Source organism: Arachis ipaensis, chromosome B5 (assembly GCF_059453495.1).
Source record: "Arachis ipaensis isolate K30076 ecotype BB chromosome B5, ASM5945349v1, whole genome shotgun sequence".
Classification (NCBI taxonomy): Eukaryota; Viridiplantae; Streptophyta; class Magnoliopsida; order Fabales; family Fabaceae; genus Arachis; species Arachis ipaensis.
In genome coordinates this window covers 133,817,537-133,838,787 of record NC_142440.1, presented here as the reverse complement: position 1 = coordinate 133,838,787, position 21,251 = coordinate 133,817,537, and the positions used below count along the sequence as shown (strand labels likewise).

Below are 21,251 nucleotides of genomic sequence, written 5' to 3'. Positions count from 1 at the left end.
TAATACAACTAATCTATTAATTCATATATGTTTTAAACTTAAAATTTTCGAATAAACTTGTTTTTATTTTTAGTATTACTCATTCAATCCAACGAATGTTAACGCGTTCCAAGAAAATAAAGAACACAGCACTCTTTAAATAATGATTTGTTATTAGAGATAATAAAAAATTAGATTAAATTTTTCTAAAATAAAAAAAATTAAAAAATAAGAATTTAATCTCTCTTGAATCAAGATAGTAATGCTTTCACATGATAAAAATTTAAAATTCAACAATAATTAACACATTATCTTATCATTTTACAATTCTCTTCACTTTAGAGATTTTTTTTTTCAACAAATTTAGCAAGGTTTTAGACGTTTTTTTATTTTGTACCAAAAAAAATGGTTAATTTGACTAGTATTTTAAATCTAACCTATTGATGTAAATATAATGTTTCCATTTTCAATGAGTTATAGTTCAAATGACATAATCTCTTTATACTCACTTAAGAAATTGTGAGTTTGAGTCTTTTCATCTCTGATAAAAAAAATATATATATATATATATATGTCTCCATTTAAGGATGAGCTATCAAATTGAACATTTTTAAAATTGCATGTAAATGGAAGTAATATTTTTTTATGTTCTATTTTATATATATCTTGTCTTCTATAATAATGTCCCTTTTTTATATATTTTTTTTCTATTAAAATCATCTTTGACTTCATATTTAGAAGTTTTCAGCGAACCATAAAAATTAAAAAAAATATTAAATATATAATATTTTAACCTTTAAACAACTAAAAATAGTGTGACAAAAAAAATAATAAAGAAAGAACGGTGTTAAAGTAATCGTTGTCAATTTTGGAAAATTTATGAATAAAGTGAGAATTATCTTGATATAAATTTAAATAAATAAACGAAAAGAATTGCATATTTTAAGCATATGATGACGTTGAAAATGAAAGGAAAGAGGGGCAGTTGAGTAATTTGAGATGCAGAATAAGCAGTATAAGAGGCGGGGTGGCTCAGTCGAACAAGTTTAGCCGCAAAAGACAGTTTACTATAACACACAGAGTGACACACACAAACACTAACAGTCGCCGGAAAATTCCAACTCCGGCGAGCCCATCATCTGGGACCAAAAAGCCTCCTTCTTCCCCGGCTACGTTGCCGAGAGTGAAACTGAATAACAGAAAAGAGAGTGAGTTGGGTGGGTGGGAAAGATTGGGAGGAAGCAGTGCATGATGGGATTTTGCATATGCCCGTTGGAGACTCCTGCAAGGTTGCTTTGGACAACCAGCTTCTTCCGCCATAAGCTCATGATCTTTTAATCCCAACCCATAATCATAATATTCACAACCACCTTCTAATTCAAACTACTACTACTACTACTACTACTACTAAGTTGCTAAGATAATAAGCAAACTCTTAAACACACACACACACACACACATCGTCTTTGTGATCTCTATTTGCTTCTCTTGTCTCTCTCTCTCTCTGAGTCATGGAATCTGGTGGGAGGCTTTTCTTTGATCCATCTGCTTGTAGGGGGAACAACAACATGCTCTTCCTTGGCACTACTGCTGATCTCGCTTTTCGAGGTGACTTTGACTTTCATCTCTCTCTCTTTCTGTTTTTTGAATTTTGATGGTTATGATGGAAATTGGAAATGTTCTCAACTTTGAAATGGAAAAAGTTTAAATTTTTGCTTTGGATTTAGGCGGTCAAAGGGCCGATTAACATGAAATTCTGTTTTGGTTTTCGTTAAAAGTAAGCAACTTGATTGTGCATCCAACATGGGTCATGAATTGAAATTTTTCATTATTTTTTTCTTTTCTTTGCTATTATGTTACTGTGTTCTTAGAGTTCAGAACTTTAGCTGTTTTTGAAACTGATAGTAATGCACAAAAGTGAGTTAATTGTTTAGTTTGTGTGTGATTTTGAATTGAAATCATATCAGGAAGGTCGATCCTGAGCATGGATGAAAGCTCAAAGAGGCGACCTTTCTTCAGCTCACCGGATGATCTGTTTGATGATGAGTACTATGAGGAGCAGCTGCCAGAGAAGAAGCGCCGCCTCACTTCCGAACAGGTTCATTGTTTGATGATTGATTGAAACTATGTTTTGGTTGTTTCAGTATGTTGATGCTCTTAGTATAATATGCATCTGATCTTATGTTTCTTTATGATAAGCAGCATATTTTTGTCAACACCATAACCATATATAGAGTCTTGGTTTGACATTTGCTTTGAGTTTGGTTTTAAAGAGAAATTCGAAACCATTTCCTTCTTATTGCTACTTAAACCACAATGAAAGAATGAGTTGAATTGCTTGTTCTTGTTATCAATTTACTGATTAACAAGATTGATGGGAAAGATTTTTAGCAAAGCAATTTGACTTATTCCCTTCAGTTTCATTGATTTATATTGCTGTGAAAAAAATTATGATATATCATAGCTTGAAAATATTCCTATTGTGACACCACTCTATGTGGTTGATTTTTCAGGTCAATCTGTTGGAGAAAAGCTTCGAGGAAGAGAACAAGCTGGAGCCAGAGAGGAAAACCCAGCTGGCGAAGAAGCTGGGGTTGCAGCCGAGGCAGGTGGCAGTGTGGTTCCAGAACCGCAGGGCTCGGTGGAAGACCAAGCAACTTGAAAGGGATTACGATGTTCTCAAGGCTTCCTATGATTCCCTACTTTCAACATATGATTCCATTGTGAAGGAGAATGAAAAGCTCAAATCTGAGGTAACATGTATCATCTATGTTGTTTAAAACTTTAATTCATTTAGACCATGTTTGATTAGTGTTTTAGAATAATTAAAATACAAAAAACCTAAAATAATAATAATAAAAAAGAGACATTTCACATTTCTATTGAGACAGATACTATACAAGGCCTTAATCTAAAAAGAAGATAGATTTTGCTATTGAGATTTGATGGGGATTTATGCAATTGGGGGAATGGGTGAAGTGAACACTATAAAAGATAACACCTTGCATAAGGGCAATGGAATTTTGGGTGAATAGAAGAATATAGACTATCTGTCAACAGTGAGGTTCCTGTATAGGATAGAATTTAGTGCATTTCCAATCAGAAGTCCATCATCACAGGGAAGCAAATCGACACTTCCACCAATAAGATGATTGGGAGCTTTCTAGAGAGGGCCCTACACATGAGATTCGACACTTACAATAATCACATACTAGCAAAGAAGTAGCATCTGTTCTGAACCCCACCTCATTTGAAAAAGAAGGCCCTTTCAAAGTAGCTATGGCGAATATACCTTTGTAGCCTTCTCACACTATGCTTAAGACTTCCTTTAGTGAAAAGGACCAATGAATTTTGTAAAAGGATTATGTGAGCCAGCCAGATAAACTAGTTAACAAGTGGACACTAAACTATGATTCTTAACTGACATATTGACTCTCCTACAGGTGGTATCCTTGAATGAAAAGCTTCAATTGCAAGCTAAAGATATGCCGGGGGAGCCGATATCGGACAACAAAGCCGAACCGCTTCCAGTTGAGATAGCTCAAATCATCAGCATGAAGGTTGAGGATCGGCTGAGCACCGGGAGTGTTGGAAGCGCCGTGGTTGATGAGGGTAGTAGTCCACAGCTTGTTGTTGAGAGTGTTGATTCATACTTTCCTGCTGAGAACTATGGCGGCAATAGCGGCAATAGCATGGCCCCAATTGAGAGGGTTCAGTCAGAGGAGGAGGATGGGAGTGATGATGGGAGGAGTATCTTCTCAGATGTTTTTGTTGCTGCTGAAGCTGAGCAACAGAACCAAGAAGAAGGGGAGGTATTGCGTTGGTGGGGTAATATTATGTTGAATAATGCAGCAGTGCTTTTCTAAGTAGTTGCTTAATGGAAAAGTTTTAAAAAGTATTGTATAATTAAAGTAGATGATGATGGATCATGTGGTCGACAAAGAAAAAGTAAACGTTTGGGTTGGGTGGCTTATATATATTACCCTTTGAAGGGGAGTGCGTTTATAATAAATAAATAGAGTCCAGGTAATATGGTCAGTGGAGTCTTATGTTGTAATTCCATGCTCAAGTATGTTTGAAGTGAAAACGTATAGCTAATAAACCATAGTTATATCTATTTCCCGTGTAGTATTAATTGTTTACCATTACATTGCTTCGTATTTGTAGTAATTAAAGAGGCGTTTTACTAGGATGTCATGTCAGATGCTCAAATGAACAAATCCAAGCAAATTCGCATACTGTCCAAGGATACGATTACTTTTGCCTGGTTTTGATTTGAGAAATATGGATAATTATGTCATTAACAATAGTGAGAAAGGATACCACTAAATAACAATTAAATACTGTAAAATACCTAGTGGATGCATTAACCAACTGTAAGCATTGGATGATAGGCACTTCATGATTCCATGTAAACTTGCGACAGTAAATCAGCACATCACAGTGCTAGAGAACTTGAATAATTTAGTAGCCCTCATACAGATCCTAACATGTCAGAGATTCATGCTACATAACAGATCTATTTTTGTCCCAAAGCTTAGAGATTCGCATCCATGGAAGACACCCAAACCAGGACAATCTGCGCATGGCAGATAACAGATCCAAATGATTGGCAGAGAAGACGCAGAAGCAGCCACTGCTTCATGTGAACGGACCTGCCAGCTGCACATCTACATGTGCAATGCATCTGAATTATTAGCACAGATTAATGCATACAAAGAGACAAATAAGTTGGATCTCATGGCAACATGCATGAATGAATGGTGTTTCACTTTCATACCATTAAGAATTGAGAGCTCAGACCGACTTAGGGCCAGGGGTGTTGGACACTGACATCTCTACATGATGTGCCCCATGACGATGAAGATAGAACTACAGCAAGTAAAACAAAACAAAAGAACTCGCACTAGGCATGCACAATAAGCAGACGGAAAAATGCATTGATTCCAATAATTACCCTGCATTCTAACACATCTGCAGATGCCCAGGAACAAAATCATGGGCATGCGTGTGCAGGACTTTAGTGAGGGGTGAGAGAAAAATATGAAAGAATGAATATTTGCCTACAACTGCTCAAATTAACATATTCTGACTTCTTTCCCATCCTTTTTTTTTTTTCAACTTCTCATCTATTCCTTCTTTACAATAATTCCATGTATACATATATGGATCAGACTCTGCTAGAAAAATGAAAAAGGTAAATGCCACTTCTCGCTATGGAGCAACAAATTGGGCCAGCAGCAGCAGCAGCAGCAGAAAACATTTCAAAATTGGACGCATCCTCAATTACCTCCTGCTGGTGCCCTCACCGCAAGCAGGTAGATCTACAAATTCTGCTTAGCCAAAAACCGGCATCTGGGTTAGCAGGTCAGCTTTACCTATATGTACAAGCATACAAGTGACACCAGCAGCTGTGGCTGCCGTTTCAATAACCTGAAGTCAGCCCCATGCCATGAGCTCTCTCATCCAAACTTGATATCAGTGGATGATCAATAACACAGCATATAAAAATGACCAGCTTTCTGCTTTTCTCAGCCAAGAAATACAGTAATGATCAACCATCCGGTTCCTTCCTTTTCCGACTTGACTTCCGGCTTGCTTTCAGTTTATCTGCATCAGCATTGGCCGGTGGCTTCTGTTCCGTCGCAGAAGGTTCCGAGCTGTCACCACTTGAATTGGGCATTTTCTCATATATAATAGCTGAATCAAGAGAATATATCCGAAGGGCAAGGGAAGGCAAAGTAGACGATTTGACAGCAGCAGAGAATGATGACCAATACCACCAGTCATTTCTTAAGTACTCTGTCTTAATCATATCCTCAAGTGAAATTGTCGCCTGAACCATCTGGAAAAATGAAAGGAACATCACTTACAAAACAAATAAGTAGTTTGTCTCTAATATACTTGAACTTGAAATTTAGCACTACGTTTCCCAAGGCTAAAACCGTATCTCTGTAAGCTAAGCTGCAAAGCTGAAAATGAGAAATGAGATGTGTTTCGACAATGACTGTTGATATATATATTCTAGAGCCAGAGAAGAAAGACAAACCTGATATATTGTCTCTGCAGATTTTACAAATGCCCGCCATGCCTGCCTTCTGTCTGACTGTGCCTTTGATGGTCTCAAAGCAACCTTTGGGAGAGCAGCATCCATATCCAGTAAACTGATCTTCAGTTGCCTCAAAATATGTGAAGATCTGCCAACTAATGGTCTCAAAGAAGACAATGGGACCACACAGCAGCTATCTACCCCTATATCCAAAGCAGGATTTCCTTCAGAGAGATTTCCATCTTTTTGTTCCAAAGATATTTTATTGGAAATCCCTGCTTTACTAATTTCATTTGAAGCTAAAGACATTCCAGACTTTTTATCATGGCATTTGCCAGCTCCATCAGTGCTTCCCAGAGAAACCTGACATTCTGATGTTAGTGATTCTCCACCACCAGTACGATCATTGTTTTGAGCTGAGAATAGCATGAGTGTAGAATCACTAACAAAGGGAGATATGGAAGGAAGAAAGGATGGAATCCCATTTGAACCAATAAGACCTATTTCTCTGACAACTTCCTTGCATGAATCATTTGTCACAAACTTAGAACATATATCTTCAAAGTTAAATGGGCAAGAGGATTCTTCATTTGAAAATTTAATCAATCTTGAGCTAAGCTTAGAAGAAACATTGGTTGCAGCCGCAGTTCCAGCTGTATCTGCATCACCTCTGAATATTTCCCGAGAGGAATCACATTTTGTGTTCCCTCTTCCTTTAGAAGATAAATTATCATCCCTATTCTTCTCCAAGGCTGGAAGACCTGCATTGCATTTCCCATCAATGTGTTCAACCAGCTCAACATCACTTGAAACAGTTTTGTGGCAAGACATGCAGTGCTTCCTAGATGGCCATATTGGTTCTAGGCATTCACACCTATACAACTTTTCATCATTATTTACTCTGGCATTTTTACTTCGCTTCTTCGACACTTCAGTGCCATCCCACTCAAAGAATGGACCATAATTCTTTTCCAGCAAAGATGTCGCCTTTGTAACCAGAGAATTGGATGCTGTTTTCTCCTTATTTCTTGGTATAGGAAAATTCCCTTGTTCCTCAACCTGACCTTCATTCGGTGAATTAAGAAACTCTTGAGCTCTTGATTTTGGCCACATCATAATAGAATCTTTCAGTTCTTTTTCTTTAGGGTCATTGTCCTTCAGCCAACTTAAAAGCTCTTCTATTTCTGCATCAGTTTCATAAGCAACCCATGAAGAACTAATGCCTGAACCATCACTTGGTGGAGACATTAAACAAGAGGAGTCCTTCTGCAACCCTATGATCTTATAGTTATCCTTGTCGGATAATACATTATGCTGCAGGGAAGAAAACTTGTCAACAGAATCTCTGCCAACTGCCATTTGTCTTCCATACAGAACTGCAGCACTTGCATCAACGACTAAACGACCTCTGCCTACAGCTGACGCATAATACAGGCGACCAATGGAGTCAATTCCCAAAAATTCCCGACGAATGGAAAGTTTCAGAAGCTTTGATCCGACATCAGCTATGGAGTCTTCTAATCGTGAAATATCACTCTTGATGGCATTGATCTCAAGGCGATACGGTTCTGACTCATCAACAGTAGATATGTCATTCACGTCACATTTCTGGTGATTACCCTGGATATGAGCTGCTCCACTAGTACCATTTTGTTCATGAGGCATATGACTTGGTGATGGAAAAGATTTTGTGGATTTATCCATACACTGGGATGCCACAGCTGCAGAGACATTCCTAAGTTGTCCTTCTACATCTATGGAGTTCAAGTGTTTGTTTTCAGAATCTGAATTTATCACAGATACACTTTTGTCAACACCATTGAGCCTATGCTTCTCGTTAGTAACCTCTTCTGACTGCAAACTATCAACAGATACCCCAAAATTATTAGGATTGTCAATTACATTATGTGGCTGCACCAGACATTTACCCGTACTTGAGAGTGCAGCTGTGACCCCTTCCTTGAAACCAACTTCTCCAGTGGTATTTGGCATGCATGTAACAACTTTTGCAGCCTTTGAGGATAAGATATCTTCTTTAGTTTTCAGGTTTTTCCATTCTGTGGAGAGGGAACGCAATTTCTGATGTAACTCAGCAGATAAATCTGCACATTGCTCAAGGTGCTGCCGTATCAGGGAAGAGTTAAGCAACTCATCGCACAAAAACTTAAGAAGGGAAGTTCTCTGCAAACATTAAAATATAAGTTAAGGGAGACAATAGCATAGTCATAGAAATATGCCATCACAAAACAGCTTGCAAAGAACAGCAGTTTAAACCAAGAAACAACAGTAGTCAACTTTAACAAGCATAAAACATAATATTTCAAAATCAGAATGCATCTTTAAAAGGCAGAAATCATTTTCTGATACAAGAGAATGAGCTCTATCAAGGAATTCAAGCAAGAAATGTAAATCAGCAATCACAAGAATCAAGGCAGTATATCATCAATGCAAAAAGAATCAAATTAATATCATTCCTTTGATAAATGGGCAATGGCAGCATATACCACAACTCTTCAATAACTATGAAAGAAATCCTTTTCACCGCAAAGGATGACATATCAAATATCAAGTAATATAATCCAGGAAAAAAAATTAAAAATAAAAGAAAAGTAGAAACATGAAACAAAAGGCAAAATAAATGTACAAATCAACAAACCTCGCCCACACTGTACTCCCAGTATTCTTTTTCTTCCATTACAGCAGATAAATGAGTTAGCACATCCAAGTAAAGAGAATGAACTTCTCCCTGGAACTTCTTACTTCGACGCTTGCCAATAATCTGCGCATGATTTGTAACATCTTGAGTGGCATGCTTACCATTGACACAAGAAGGGCAGTACCAGTTTCCTTCAGGGATCCTTGCAAGTGGAGGATTCAGACAATATGTATGATACTCAGCATCACAAGTATCACATAGTAAGACACTATCATCATCCCTATCAATCCCACATACTTTACAGACTCCCTCATCCCAAGGAGCTTTAGGAATCTCACTTGTTGATGCAATAAAATCTTCAACTTCTTTTCTCATTTCTGCATTCAAGCATCCCACCTTCGAATACTCCACAAATTTTTCAAAATAGGTGACAACCTGTACCCAGAAATGATTCAAATGCTTTAGTAGAGAAAGCACAATTACATATATATTAATGTATCCACATACACAAAGGCTACCAACCTCCTCATCATACAATGATTTGAAATTCTGGGATAATTTTTCAGCCAGTTCAACTAAATCAGGTTGATCCCCAAAAGCAACACGAACATTGTTCCAAAGCTGCACAGCAAATCCAGAACTTACAGTTTAGTGCCCACAAAAAAACAGCCTTCTCTCACTAAGTGAGGTCGGCTACGTCGATCACATGAGGTCATACTATCTATTCTAATGTAATTCACAATCACTTCAGAATCGTTAATTCTTAAATCTTCTATTGTAATTCATAATCACTTCAGAATCATTAATTTTAAATCCTTTTTAATAGTTTCACCTATTGATCTACTCTCCTAACTAAGGTCTCCAGTATGGAGAGTACATCCAGATTTCTATAGCTAGAAGCACAGGAAAACCTGAGAAAACCATAAAAATGTATGTAAGAAAGTTGTCAACATCTTGAGTGACTTGAGAATCTTTTAGACAGCACATGAAGATAATAGTTGGAAGATTTGAGGAAATATATGATGATCCCTGATGAGCCATGGAATCAAACAGTGAATAAGTTCCCAAAAATAGGTAGAACAAGAATAATTTGCAGGGCATGCTATTTAATAGTATTCAGATTAACAAAAATGCATGTCAGTGAAGTGTGAAAATGCAGATGCCAAACCATTTTAAGAAGAAAAATCTTGCTCAATCTGCTATCAACAGAATCTTTTCATTTGTATTATGAGCTGCAAATTATCACTTCCCCTAAAAACCCTATGTCATATAATGGCCAGAGTTTTGGTGTACTAAGGACATTAAATGCTTCTGTAATATTATATTATAATAAGAAACAGGGAGGAAATAGTATGACAAATAACAAAACTAAAATACATATCAAAGAACATTGGAAAGCCTATGAGAATGAAAGACATTCGGAAGACAGTTTGGTTAAAGCAATCTAGGTTTGACACAACACAGACCTCATGAACATCCTCAAGAAAAGCTTCATGAGATCCCCCATAAGCTCCAGCAGCCAACCTTAGGTCGATAGTGCGGAAGTCAAGAGGACGGGACACCATAGCTGGAGATCCAAGAAGCCCCTCATCATCATTATCAGAAGAATTGATTAACTTTCTACCCAGCAAATTGCAGAAAACCTTTGAATCATCAGCAGCTGCAGCACGGCGTAATACAATGCGGCATTGTTTCATGATAATGTCAGAAATTGACAAAACAATCTTTTTCTTCCTTCCTTTATTAGGGTTCTGCTGCACTCCTCCACGAAACAGATCACTTAACAGTTGAAGAACTGCTTTCTGTTTTTGAACAGTAAGAATACTCAATTCAGGATTAAGCTCCATAAATCACACCATAATAAAAACAAAATGAAAATAACAGAGCTATCAGTGTCATCTATAAAGATTAGAGAACAAGCCATTTATTTTTGCCATATACAGCCATATAAGAAATGTAAGAATACGGTTTCTCTAAGCAGAATTTCAGAGAACATAATTTTCAAAAACATGTATTGTATATTGGCATAGGTGACAATAAAAGAGTTAAGGTACATAACATCGTTTTTCATGTACATCTGGAATAAAAGCTACAGAAATGATAAATGATCATATCCGAAGTTGCCACCTGCAGTGGAAAAAGCCAAATGTATATACTACTCTCTACCTTGTTGCCACTATGGACACTATAGGTGGATTTGTTTGATATGTTCAAATAACATCTCTCTAAAAAACATAAACTTTAGATGGATTGGATATTGCTGTAGATATCAATGAACTGAATGTTAGAAAATTGAATACGGGAAAATCTGTGGTCCAACAGTCCAACCATTGCACGAGTGCTACTAGTAGTTGACAGTTTTCTGGACCATTGGAATATTGGAATCTATTTAAAAAATTTTGGAAGATATCTGATCCATAGTGGAAAGGAAAACACAAAAGAAGGGAAGAAAAAAAAAAGACATTGCAAAGCTACCAGTTATATTGTGAAACAAAACAAGTGGTTGTACCATGAGTATTGCCATTTCCACTTGTGTCAAGAAATTAAATATAGCAAAGGATAAAACAGAATAACACCTTCGTTGGTCCAGATGCATTTCCCTTGTACACTTCCTTGCTAATGGAACGCTCAAGTATTTCTCTCGCCCACTCCGGAGGATTCATTTCCAGAGCATCATAGACGCACTTTCTGATTCGGGTTCCGACATTTGTTGGCAACTTTCTGACAGGTTCTAGCTTCTGTGCCCATTCGGGAAGAATACCATCACTCCCCAATTTTTTTTCAGAAGGATCATTTGCATCGGACTCATCATCTTCCATGGTTAGCACATCATTCTCTTTGCTCAAAGAACCAAATATTTTCTTTGTAGCCTCAGCAAGCAACTGCAATCCCCCAAAACAAAAAAAAAATAAACAAAAAAAACTTTTAAGAACTCCTTTCAGTTTGACTATGTATTTTAAAACCAGAAACATTTGATCTTCTATTTGATAAAGGCTAACCATATTGTAGACAGGTTTAACACTTTGACTAGCAGCAAATCTTGCATGACAAAACGACACATAATCCTAAAAGTAATTCAGCTCTGAGATGGAAAGAGCTCTCAAGCCACAATAAAGCTAAAACAAAGGAATAAAGCTATCAAAATGACCATCCTGAATGCTTCCAGATCAACAATGCAATATGCATTTTCTAGCTTAGTTCAACTGCAAACTAAAAAGGCCTCTCCATGGCCCCTAAAATAAATAATCTTTGACTTCCTTTTGTGTTCTAAGCCATGTCCTTCTGCCAACACCAAAATAAATGAAAGTACTTGTGTACAGTGTACACAACTCAGAAGTGGCAAGATAAATCCATATAGAAACCCCCCATAAAGAAAATGAATATCTTATCACAAAAGCTAAAATGAAATGCAAATCATCAAGCATTGCCTAAGACACAAGCCATGCTCACCAGTGCATCTGCCTCCATCCCAGCCACACCAGAAAGGGAACCACAAAGCAAGCCACCATCACCTCGTAAGCAACGAAACACTTTACCACTTTCACGAGCAGTAATTTCTGCTGAGTCAAGGTTCCCATCCATTGATAAGACAGCCAAGATATATCGACGAGCTAATTCTGGCCATGTTAATTCATTAATAGGAAGCATATTGAGCTTCGTACGTTTGGCAGGAATAGCACTGTCTATATCTTTCCTTCTTCCACGTCTTGTTTTAGGCTCTCCAGGTTCGAAATTTGGATCCACCAGGGCAGCCACCTTTGATTGCAGTTCACCAACTAGCACTCTTAGCAATGAATTATGGGCCTTTGTCAAGGCTACACCAAAGCATCGAGCGTAAGTGAAAGATGCAAACTTAACTTGGGCTGCCTCTTTCATTGCTTCTGTTTCCATTTGAATAAAGGCATGAGAACTTTCTTTGTATCTTGATGGGCCAGCGTCACAACTTGAGGACAGAGTTGGTCTACAATCATCATCAGTGCCTTGCGAACTCAAAACCTGACCGGCATCAATGTCCCTCTCAGATTTCTCATTCAAATCCAATTCATCAAACCATGGGTTGATAAGTTCCTTCTCTAGCTCATCTAGCGACAACGGCTCTTTCAAGTCCAGAATTTCATCAAATCGGTCTAAAAGCTCCCAAACCTGAAAGTCAAAAGGAAAAAAGTTGAGCCGTGTCAAAACATGTATCTTATAGACAAATAATAAAAATGGTAGTAAAATAAAGATATATTCAGTTGCACTATGAATACCTGAAGAATGTCACCAATAAGTTCACTAGGAACTCTAGAACATAACGACTTCCCAGGAGGTGGACAACGATCTTCCCTGACGCTTTTTTCAGTCAGTCCCACTTTTCTGGGCTTCTTGTACGAACCTTGAACTGCTTCATTTTCATCCTGATATTGTGATCCACCTCTCCATTCAACCACTAGGAAACCATTCTCAACTGTTGGCAATGATGAGCTATTACTCCGACTGCTTAGAAGTTCATACTTCAGAGACTCTTTAACACCCGGAAGCTGTTCCAATACTTCTTGCACAAATTCTACATCTAATCCAAATCTATCTTGCTCCAGCCATTTTCCTAAAACCTCAGAGAGACCTTTTAGATCATTGTCTGCATAAGTTACATCCGGAACGCTAACTGAACATAGTGAACCACAAAATTTATCCAACAAAGAAAAGTGTGCATCACTTTTTTTCCTAGTTGTGTCCCATTTGTGTAAGCACGGTTCATCTTCAATATGTTTACAATAGAACTTAAGGCTTCCTTTCTGCTTGCAGATATCATTGCACGCATTTACTACCTTCTGAGAAATAACTCTCCAAGCCGCAGATGATGACCTCTCTTCCACCAAAATTTCACCAATTCCATCAATCAATCCTGAGTCTTGGGATATTGAATCTCCAGCACATGTTTCATTTGAGAAACTTGCAATACAATTAATGACATCATTTTCCGTTGGCACACAAGGATCTGAAAGAATCATCTGGATACTTTCATGAACATCGTAATCCATGCTATCATCAGTCTTTCTCTCACCATTATTTTTATTCAAAAATTGACAGAGATTTGACATTGATAGGACAGTTGACCCAACTGGAACAGGAAACTCAGAACAAGAGCACCTTTTTATCCTAAATATAGGTCCAGAATCACCACCCTCTAAAACTTCACATGTAAAAAGAGAACCAGTAATCTTATCATGCCAACAAGATTTATAACCTATGGGACAGATAAGGTGAACATCATAATATGTAGGTCTATCATCAACTTTTCCCAAAGAAAGAACAAAAAAATCGCCGAACCGTAGAGGAAGTCTATCCTGAAATATAAAACACCATATAGTCAGGCTTGAAAACTTACTTTCAACTTCACTATAACAATTCCCAAAATTATGTACTAGCATGGGGAAATATAAGAAAGCAGATCTACTAAGAAATAAGAGGAGATTACTTACAGAAGATTGCAGACAACCTGAATGACAATCCTCTTTTCTTGCAATTTCTGAGGCTTTGTGGACATGCCCATGATCACCAGTACATTCCACAGTTAAAGCATCAGATGGAGAATCCCTACAGTAACTATTGATCAAGGTTCCTAATTTTTCGACAAAACCATTGGATAGATTCCTTGTTGACTTTCTTTTTCTGGATAGATGAGTTCCACCTAATGAAGCAAGAGACCTATCATTTCTAACTTCGGATTCCATAGAGTTGTAGCCAGATGTTAGCCCCAAATAACAAGCTACTTCATACACAGAATCAAAAATTTTCCCATCAGGAGCACAGTAAACTGCATACAGTTCAGAACTGTTCATGGATTGCCTAAATTCCACTCGCCAACCTTCCTCTAGCACACCACGCCTTTCAGATATGAAGTCTCTAAGAGCCTGCAAAAATATCTCATTTGGACTCCGAGATGGGATTCTAATAGCTATATTACTATTACAATTACTATGAATTCCAATAGGAAAATCTGTATATACCTCCTCAAAGCATCTAGTCATTGATTGGGTATGATTCAGTATATCCTCAAAACCCACTCTAACAGCATGTGTTACAACTCCCGATGCCTTTTGGAAGCCAAAAGTGTTCCCATTGTAGTAGTTTGAACATGTCACTGGGGCACCAAATGGATTGGCACCAAAAGAATTATCACCCGGAGTGTGCTTTCTAAAATCAAAAATAAATGTAAACAGTAACCAATTGCAACTGGGATTCCGGAAAATTCATTATGCTAAATTAAAATACACGAATTCAATAAGTAAGAAGGTTCAGCAATAAAAAGAGAAGTACCATACAAATTCAACACCTACCAACCAAGTTTGAATAAAAGCTTTCAGTGTTCAAACTTCAAATAAACATTATTACATTAACATGTCAATTGATGAATCTCAAAACTCAAATAATATGCTGCTTAGGCTAAATTTTAGTTCATCAGAATATGCTGAAATTAATTGAGATTTGACATTTACAATCTACTATTCGGAAACCAGAAACTTGAAGAACAGTGATACATAGGTCATATTTAATGCCTACCTTACACAATTTTAACAGGCGAATGCGCTAAGCGTGCTCATAATAAAAAAAATTTTTGTTAGTTTGACAAAGAAAGACGGTTTGGATATGCTGATGCTGTGATGCATGCATCATCAAGTGCCAGGGAATTACATGAAATTCCATGCATAATGATTATGGTTCACATGGATAGATTCCTACAGAGCTTAAATCTCTTTTCATTAACACATGAACAAAAATACTTTGTAAAACTCATTGTACCGACAAACAATACACCAAAGAGTGAAGAAGAGAAACATAAGAGCATTTCATTTGTGCATTTCCTAACCTAATTTACAATAAAATGATACTAGTAATAATAGCAAGCTTCAAATCTTGTTTTTCTAATATCATGTCCTTATACTAAGGTTGCAAAAAATGGCACCAAATGATTCTTGGTAAACAAATGCTGAAAAAGCTATGGTAGCAATATAATTGTAACAGGAATCATATTAGCAAACTGTGTCCCAGTTTCAACACTATATGCATTTAAAATCTAAGAAGTTCAATTATCTGGTGAGCCACCTAACTCCCCCCCCCCCCCCCCACCACAAAACCCCCAAAAAAAGGGGGGAAAAAACAGTTGCCAATAAAAAACTAAGGTAGCCTATACGCATACAACGAACTTACTAAATTTGAAGATCAAAACGACTTTCCTCAGTGCAACAACGCGCCATTAAAGCACCTAACTACATTAGCTCTAACACCCTAAAATTTCTTAATCTCAGAATAAACAATAAACTATCCTACTTGTTTCCAAGCGTACTGAAATTAAGTAAAAGGATTAAAACTTGCCGCATAAACTGCATTGGAAGAACAACGCCTAACTAAAACTAGGGTTATAACAGCTCACGCATATATAACAAGAAAAAAGCTAGAGTTTTTTTTTTTAACACATACCTCGAATCCTGTAACTCCTCGCCAGCACCTTCTCCGTCAGCATCACTGGGCGGCGAGGCATTGATATCCAGGAGCTGCTTGGACTTGACGCCGAGCGGCCACCTCTTGCTCCTCACTCCGCCGACGGCACACTCGCTGCAGAGCCACTCATCAAGGATCGCCGCCTGGCGGGTCCCGCGAAACCCAGCACATGCGATGTGGAACACGCGCTCACAGCCGTCGCAGACGACAACACCGGCGGCACCAGGCGGCTTAGAGCATGTGGCACAGGGAGCAGAGCCGCGGGGTAGCGAGGCGGGAGCTCCTGGTAGCGGCGCGGGGTTCTCGTGATAAGCGCGGACGATGTCGACGGCGGAGTCCGGTGGCGGCGGTAGGGTTTCGGCGTGGTTGGAAGAAGGTGAAGCTGCGGCGTAAGGGATCTCGTTGAGGTCGATTTCGAGGCCGGAGGAGCGAGAGTCTTGAGGCTGCGGAGCGGTGGTGCGGTCGCCGGCGGAACCGGAATCTGTGAGTTCCATGATCATCGGAGAGCGGGTAGCAGTGAGTCAGAAGAAGGCGAGTTAGGGTTTTTCAGTTGTACCATTGTGCGATTCGACAGGTTGAAAAGATTGTGAAGCGAAGCTAAGCGAGTTCGCGGATCGAAGAGGAACTGAAAAAGATTGAAGAGAGAGAGAGATAGAGAGAGAGAGAGAGAGAGAGAGAGAGAATGAGGAAAAGAGAAAGACAGGGATGGGACCGTATCCGTATCAGAGCGTAAACTCGTAAATCTCTTTCTCTGTTTCCTTCTTCTCTTTTGCTTTTTTTTCTTTTTTCTTTTTTAATTTTTTCCTTCTTTTTAAATTTTAGCAACTCTTTTTCCTTATTTCTTTTGTTTTGTTTTGTTTGTTGAAGTGCCAAGTCGCGAAGTGAAGTGAGCAAATATTAGTTAGTAGTACTCGAACTCAGTAGTCAGTAGAAGGGATGGCAATTGGTTGCGCGCCGATTAGTATATTATATAATTATATTTAATTATATTTAATATTTTTATTATTTATTTTACCAGCAGATTCAAGTTTCTCTCATTTTCAATTATTTTAAAAAATTTTATCTAAATAATTCTAAGTTTGGCATTAATAACAATAAAATTAATTTAATCTCAATTTATAATTAATTCATCAAAATTATAGGATATGTCTAAAATGAGCATAACAATCATATATTTTTAGATGTGTCACATTTATATAGATTATTAGATTTTATTAGATAAAAATCAAAGATTAATATAAAAAAAGAACATTGTTGGATTCTAATAAATATAGAATATTTTAGTACATAAATAAATATTTTAAATGACAATATTTTAATATACAATAATTCAAATGATAACAAAATCTTTTATTCTTAAATAATTAAATATAAAAGATATAAATATAAAAAATATGAGTATTCTTTATTCATTAAGATTAATTATTGTGTAAGAAATTTTTATAATATTAAAAAATTATATTAAAATAATATTTTAAACTGTAATATAAAAATATAAAATAATTAAAATTTTATTATATATTACTTGACAAATAATTAAATTACTATATTCAAAATTTTAATTACGTAAGTTTGATTAGTTTCAGTCTTACTAATATAAGTAAATATATAATGTGATAGGCATGTATTTAGTATTATATTATTTATTCTATTTTTTTTAAATTAAAAAAATAAAAAAATTAATATTTTCATGTATTATATATAATATTTTAAATAAATTATATTTTTAAAAATATTTTTAATGAAAAATTATATTATATAATAATATCTTTAACAACAGTAGTTAGTTAATAAATTTTGAATATAATAATCTAATTATTTATCAAATAATATAAAATAAAATTTTAATTATTTTATATTCTTACGTTATAGTTTAAAATATTATTTTAACATAATTTTTTAATATTATAAAAATTTTTTGTATAATAATTAACTTAATGAATAAAAAATACTCATATATTTTGTATTTATATATTTTATATTTAAATTATTTAAGAATAAAAGATTTTATTGCCATTTAAAGTATTATGTATTAAAGTATTGTCATTTAAAATGAATATTAGAGTCCATCAATGCTCTTCTTTTAATCTTTTATATTAGCATTTAATTTTCATTTAATAAAATTTAATAATCTATATAAATATGGCACATCCAATAAACACATAATTATTATACTTATTTTAGACATACCTAAAATTATACCCCTAATTAAATTCTCAGAATTAGATTTACTTTAGTTTTATCTCCATAACTATTTTTTTATTCTTCTCAGCTAAGAAAAGAAAAAATAAATTCTCCAAAATCAAATGTTATATACAAAAAAAAAAAACAAAATCCTTATATTGAATATGTATACACCTAGAAAAAGAAAATAAATTTTTCAAATTAAACATTATATTACAAAATGGAAAAAAAAAATATTTTTGTACTATCATTAATGTCATAACTTAAAAAAATACAAAATAAAAAAAATCAAATTTTTTAGTGCTATCATGAATGTCATAACTTAAGATGGTTACTGGATTAACTATAGAGGTAGATAACGGAATGAGAACTTGATTTTTGAAGGATGTTTGGCTACAGGGTGATTCGTTGAAATATTTTCTTTCAAGACTTTTCTCAGTTTTAAACCAATGAGGATCTGTCATAGGAAATTTGTGGGTTTTGTGATGAATTAGAGCGTATATGAAACTTTCAATAGATGCGATAATTATACCAGTGAGAGTTAAAATTATTAAATCAGCTATATGATACACTAAGACCTGTTCAGATATCTAATGATAGAGAAGATAAGGTCGTCTGAAAAATTGATAGACAAAGAATATTTTCTACTAACTCATTTGTGCAAGTATTACAGACAGAAACGCTTTTGGAGGACGTAACAAGTTATAGCTTCACCAAAATAATTTGGAGAGAATTAGTTCTGCCAAGAGTAGAGTTGTTTACCTGGTTTATTTTGATTGGCAGAGTGAATATAAAGGAAAGACTGAGTAGACTTGGAATTATTACTCAAGGTGATAATGTCTGCGTTTTATGTAAAAAGGATATTGAATATATTCACCATTTATTTTTTGATTGTGAGTTTACTTGGCAAGTGCGGTGCGCGTGGCTATCTGAATTTGGACAGTTGTGGTCCTTTTTAAGAATATTAAAGGATCATTTTAAAAGTTGGACAGGAGTTCCTACCAAAAAAGAGGAGCGTAAGAAGTATTGATGAGATTCTTTACGATTATTTAGAATGTGTAGATAGAAAGGAATGAGAGGAGATTTCGGAATAAGGAGACCTGTGTGGAGTAATTATCAACAAATCATCTTTGAGCTACAAGGATTTGAGTGGTGCTGATTCCTTTTGTTGTTGATGGTAATGCCAGAGATGATAATGGAGTTAGTTATTATGGTTTATGTTTAGTTGTTTGCTTTGTTGTTTTTCTATTTCATTCTACTGTGTTGAGTGTTCTTGTTTCAAAAAAAAAATACAAATGAAAAGTCAACTCGAACAAATCAATACCATCAGAGCATGTTTTATAAATCTGTTCCATACTTCCTGACGTGCCCTTGAGTTTGCATCATTCGTGGTAATGCTTTCCTTGTCTAGCGGGTGACGCAATTTCTGTAGCAATCAATTTGACATTATTGTATTATGATTCAATTATCTTTTAGTAAGTGGTATCAGGGGCACTTTTTCTATCTATATCAACATTAATGATCTAAAAATAATACATGAAAGTTATCATCGGTTTAGAATTTTGCAAATTGATTTTTTTTTTTAAAAAGATCCTTGGAGTATTATCGATGTCTTTCTCAATTTCTTTGATTTTAAGACCAATAAAAAACTTCAACTCTCTCGTCACCCTCATCTCAAATTCACTTTTCATTAAATTAGCGAAGTATTTGCACAATAAATTTTGAGTTGTTTCGAAAATGATGTTGTCAGCTTATATGTAAACAATTAAAAGGTCTTAATCTTGATGAAGAGTAAACAAAGTCGAATCATGAATGCCTTTCTTGAAGCCGTCCCAAGTTAAAAAGGAACCCGAACGATTATACAAAGCTTTTGGAGCTTACTTGAAAGCTTATAATGCTTTCATCAGTTTCGGTATATGATGTAGATACATCTTGTCTTTAAACCAAAAGGCTATCTCATATATACTTTCTCACATGTGAATTCATTTACAACTTATTTTAAAATTTTTAATGATATAGAATTAAATTGAATTGAATTCTATTAGGAATTGAATTCGTCATAATTAAATTGAATATCAGTATTTGGGATGAATTAATAAAATTATAGAATTGAATTGAATTCTAGTATTTGAAATATTTATTAAATGAATTAAAATTTTATAATGGACAAATTTATCCTTTATTAATATAATATTATATTTAAATAATAAATATATTTATTTATTAAATTATATGAAATAATTAAAAATATTTTTTTAATTAAATTTTTCTTCAATTAAAATTTGTTTACCTCTTTTAAAAAATAAAAAAATTATTTTTCATCCTTATAAAGTACGTAGAAGACCAAAACCAGAGTCTACAATTAGTAAAGTCATCAACACAAAAATAAATTAAGTTATCTACTAACAACTCATAAATATTTTAATTCAAATTTAACAAAAGTAAATTCATGCAACATAAGTATTTATTTGTCAAAATAAAAAAACACAAAATATCACTCAAAATCTACTTTAAAAAACACATGAACTTTGTGAAATTATTAGACATGAAACTAACCTAACTTGTTGTACAACCATCCTAAGAGCAACTCTTTTGGACATCCAAACAAGACATCAATTAAAGTACGATGCTCAATAAGTCACTCAACAGTTTCAAAAAGTTTATGATCTTGTACACCCAAGTTATGAATTGCTTTAAATAGTTTAGAAGTCTTCCAAACGTGAGACCTTGTAATAATAACAGCTTGTGCAATTTCTTTCATTGATGCAAAAACTTCTTTAAGTTCTAATGAATTTTCATCACTTGCTTTTCTTTTTTCACTTTTGGAAGATAAAGTATCAATATCAGATGGAGTGGCACATGGAGCTTGTGTAGTTGAAGTTGTTGGAACACTCTCATTTA

General features: G+C 35.2%; 2 protein-coding genes across 3 annotated transcripts; one reads left to right on the top strand and one right to left on the bottom strand.

The window, feature by feature from the left end:
• The first annotated feature begins 950 nt into the window (after positions 1-950).
• On the top strand, positions 951-4,093 carry HB-1 (homeobox 1). The gene is made up of 4 exons (XM_016347773.3): positions 951-1,587; positions 1,947-2,077; positions 2,493-2,732; positions 3,423-4,093. Exons 1-4 carry the CDS (start codon positions 1,491-1,493, stop codon positions 3,843-3,845), a joined length of 891 nt encoding a protein of 296 aa, XP_016203259.1. The 5' UTR covers positions 951-1,490; the 3' UTR covers positions 3,846-4,093.
• A 639-nt stretch (positions 4,094-4,732) lies between these two features.
• On the bottom strand, positions 4,733-16,989 carry MBD9 (methyl-CPG-binding domain 9). Of its 2 annotated transcripts, XM_016347772.3 has the most exons (11): positions 16,146-16,989; positions 14,675-14,861; positions 14,147-14,578; positions 12,935-14,011; positions 12,135-12,827; positions 11,261-11,566; positions 10,151-10,486; positions 9,207-9,305; positions 8,685-9,119; positions 6,029-8,209; positions 4,733-5,824 (listed from the first exon to the last, which is right to left on the bottom strand). In XM_016347772.3, the coding sequence occupies exons 1-11, from the start codon at positions 16,664-16,666 to the stop codon at positions 5,534-5,536; spliced, it is 6,558 nt and encodes a 2,185-aa protein (XP_016203258.1). In that variant the 5' UTR covers positions 16,667-16,989; the 3' UTR covers positions 4,733-5,533. The 2 variants fall into 2 exon arrangements, with proteins under 2 accessions (XP_016203258.1, XP_088342471.1); XM_088486345.1 differs by having other exon boundaries at positions 14,147-14,861; positions 16,146-16,817.
• Positions 16,990-21,251: the final 4,262 nt, after the last annotated feature.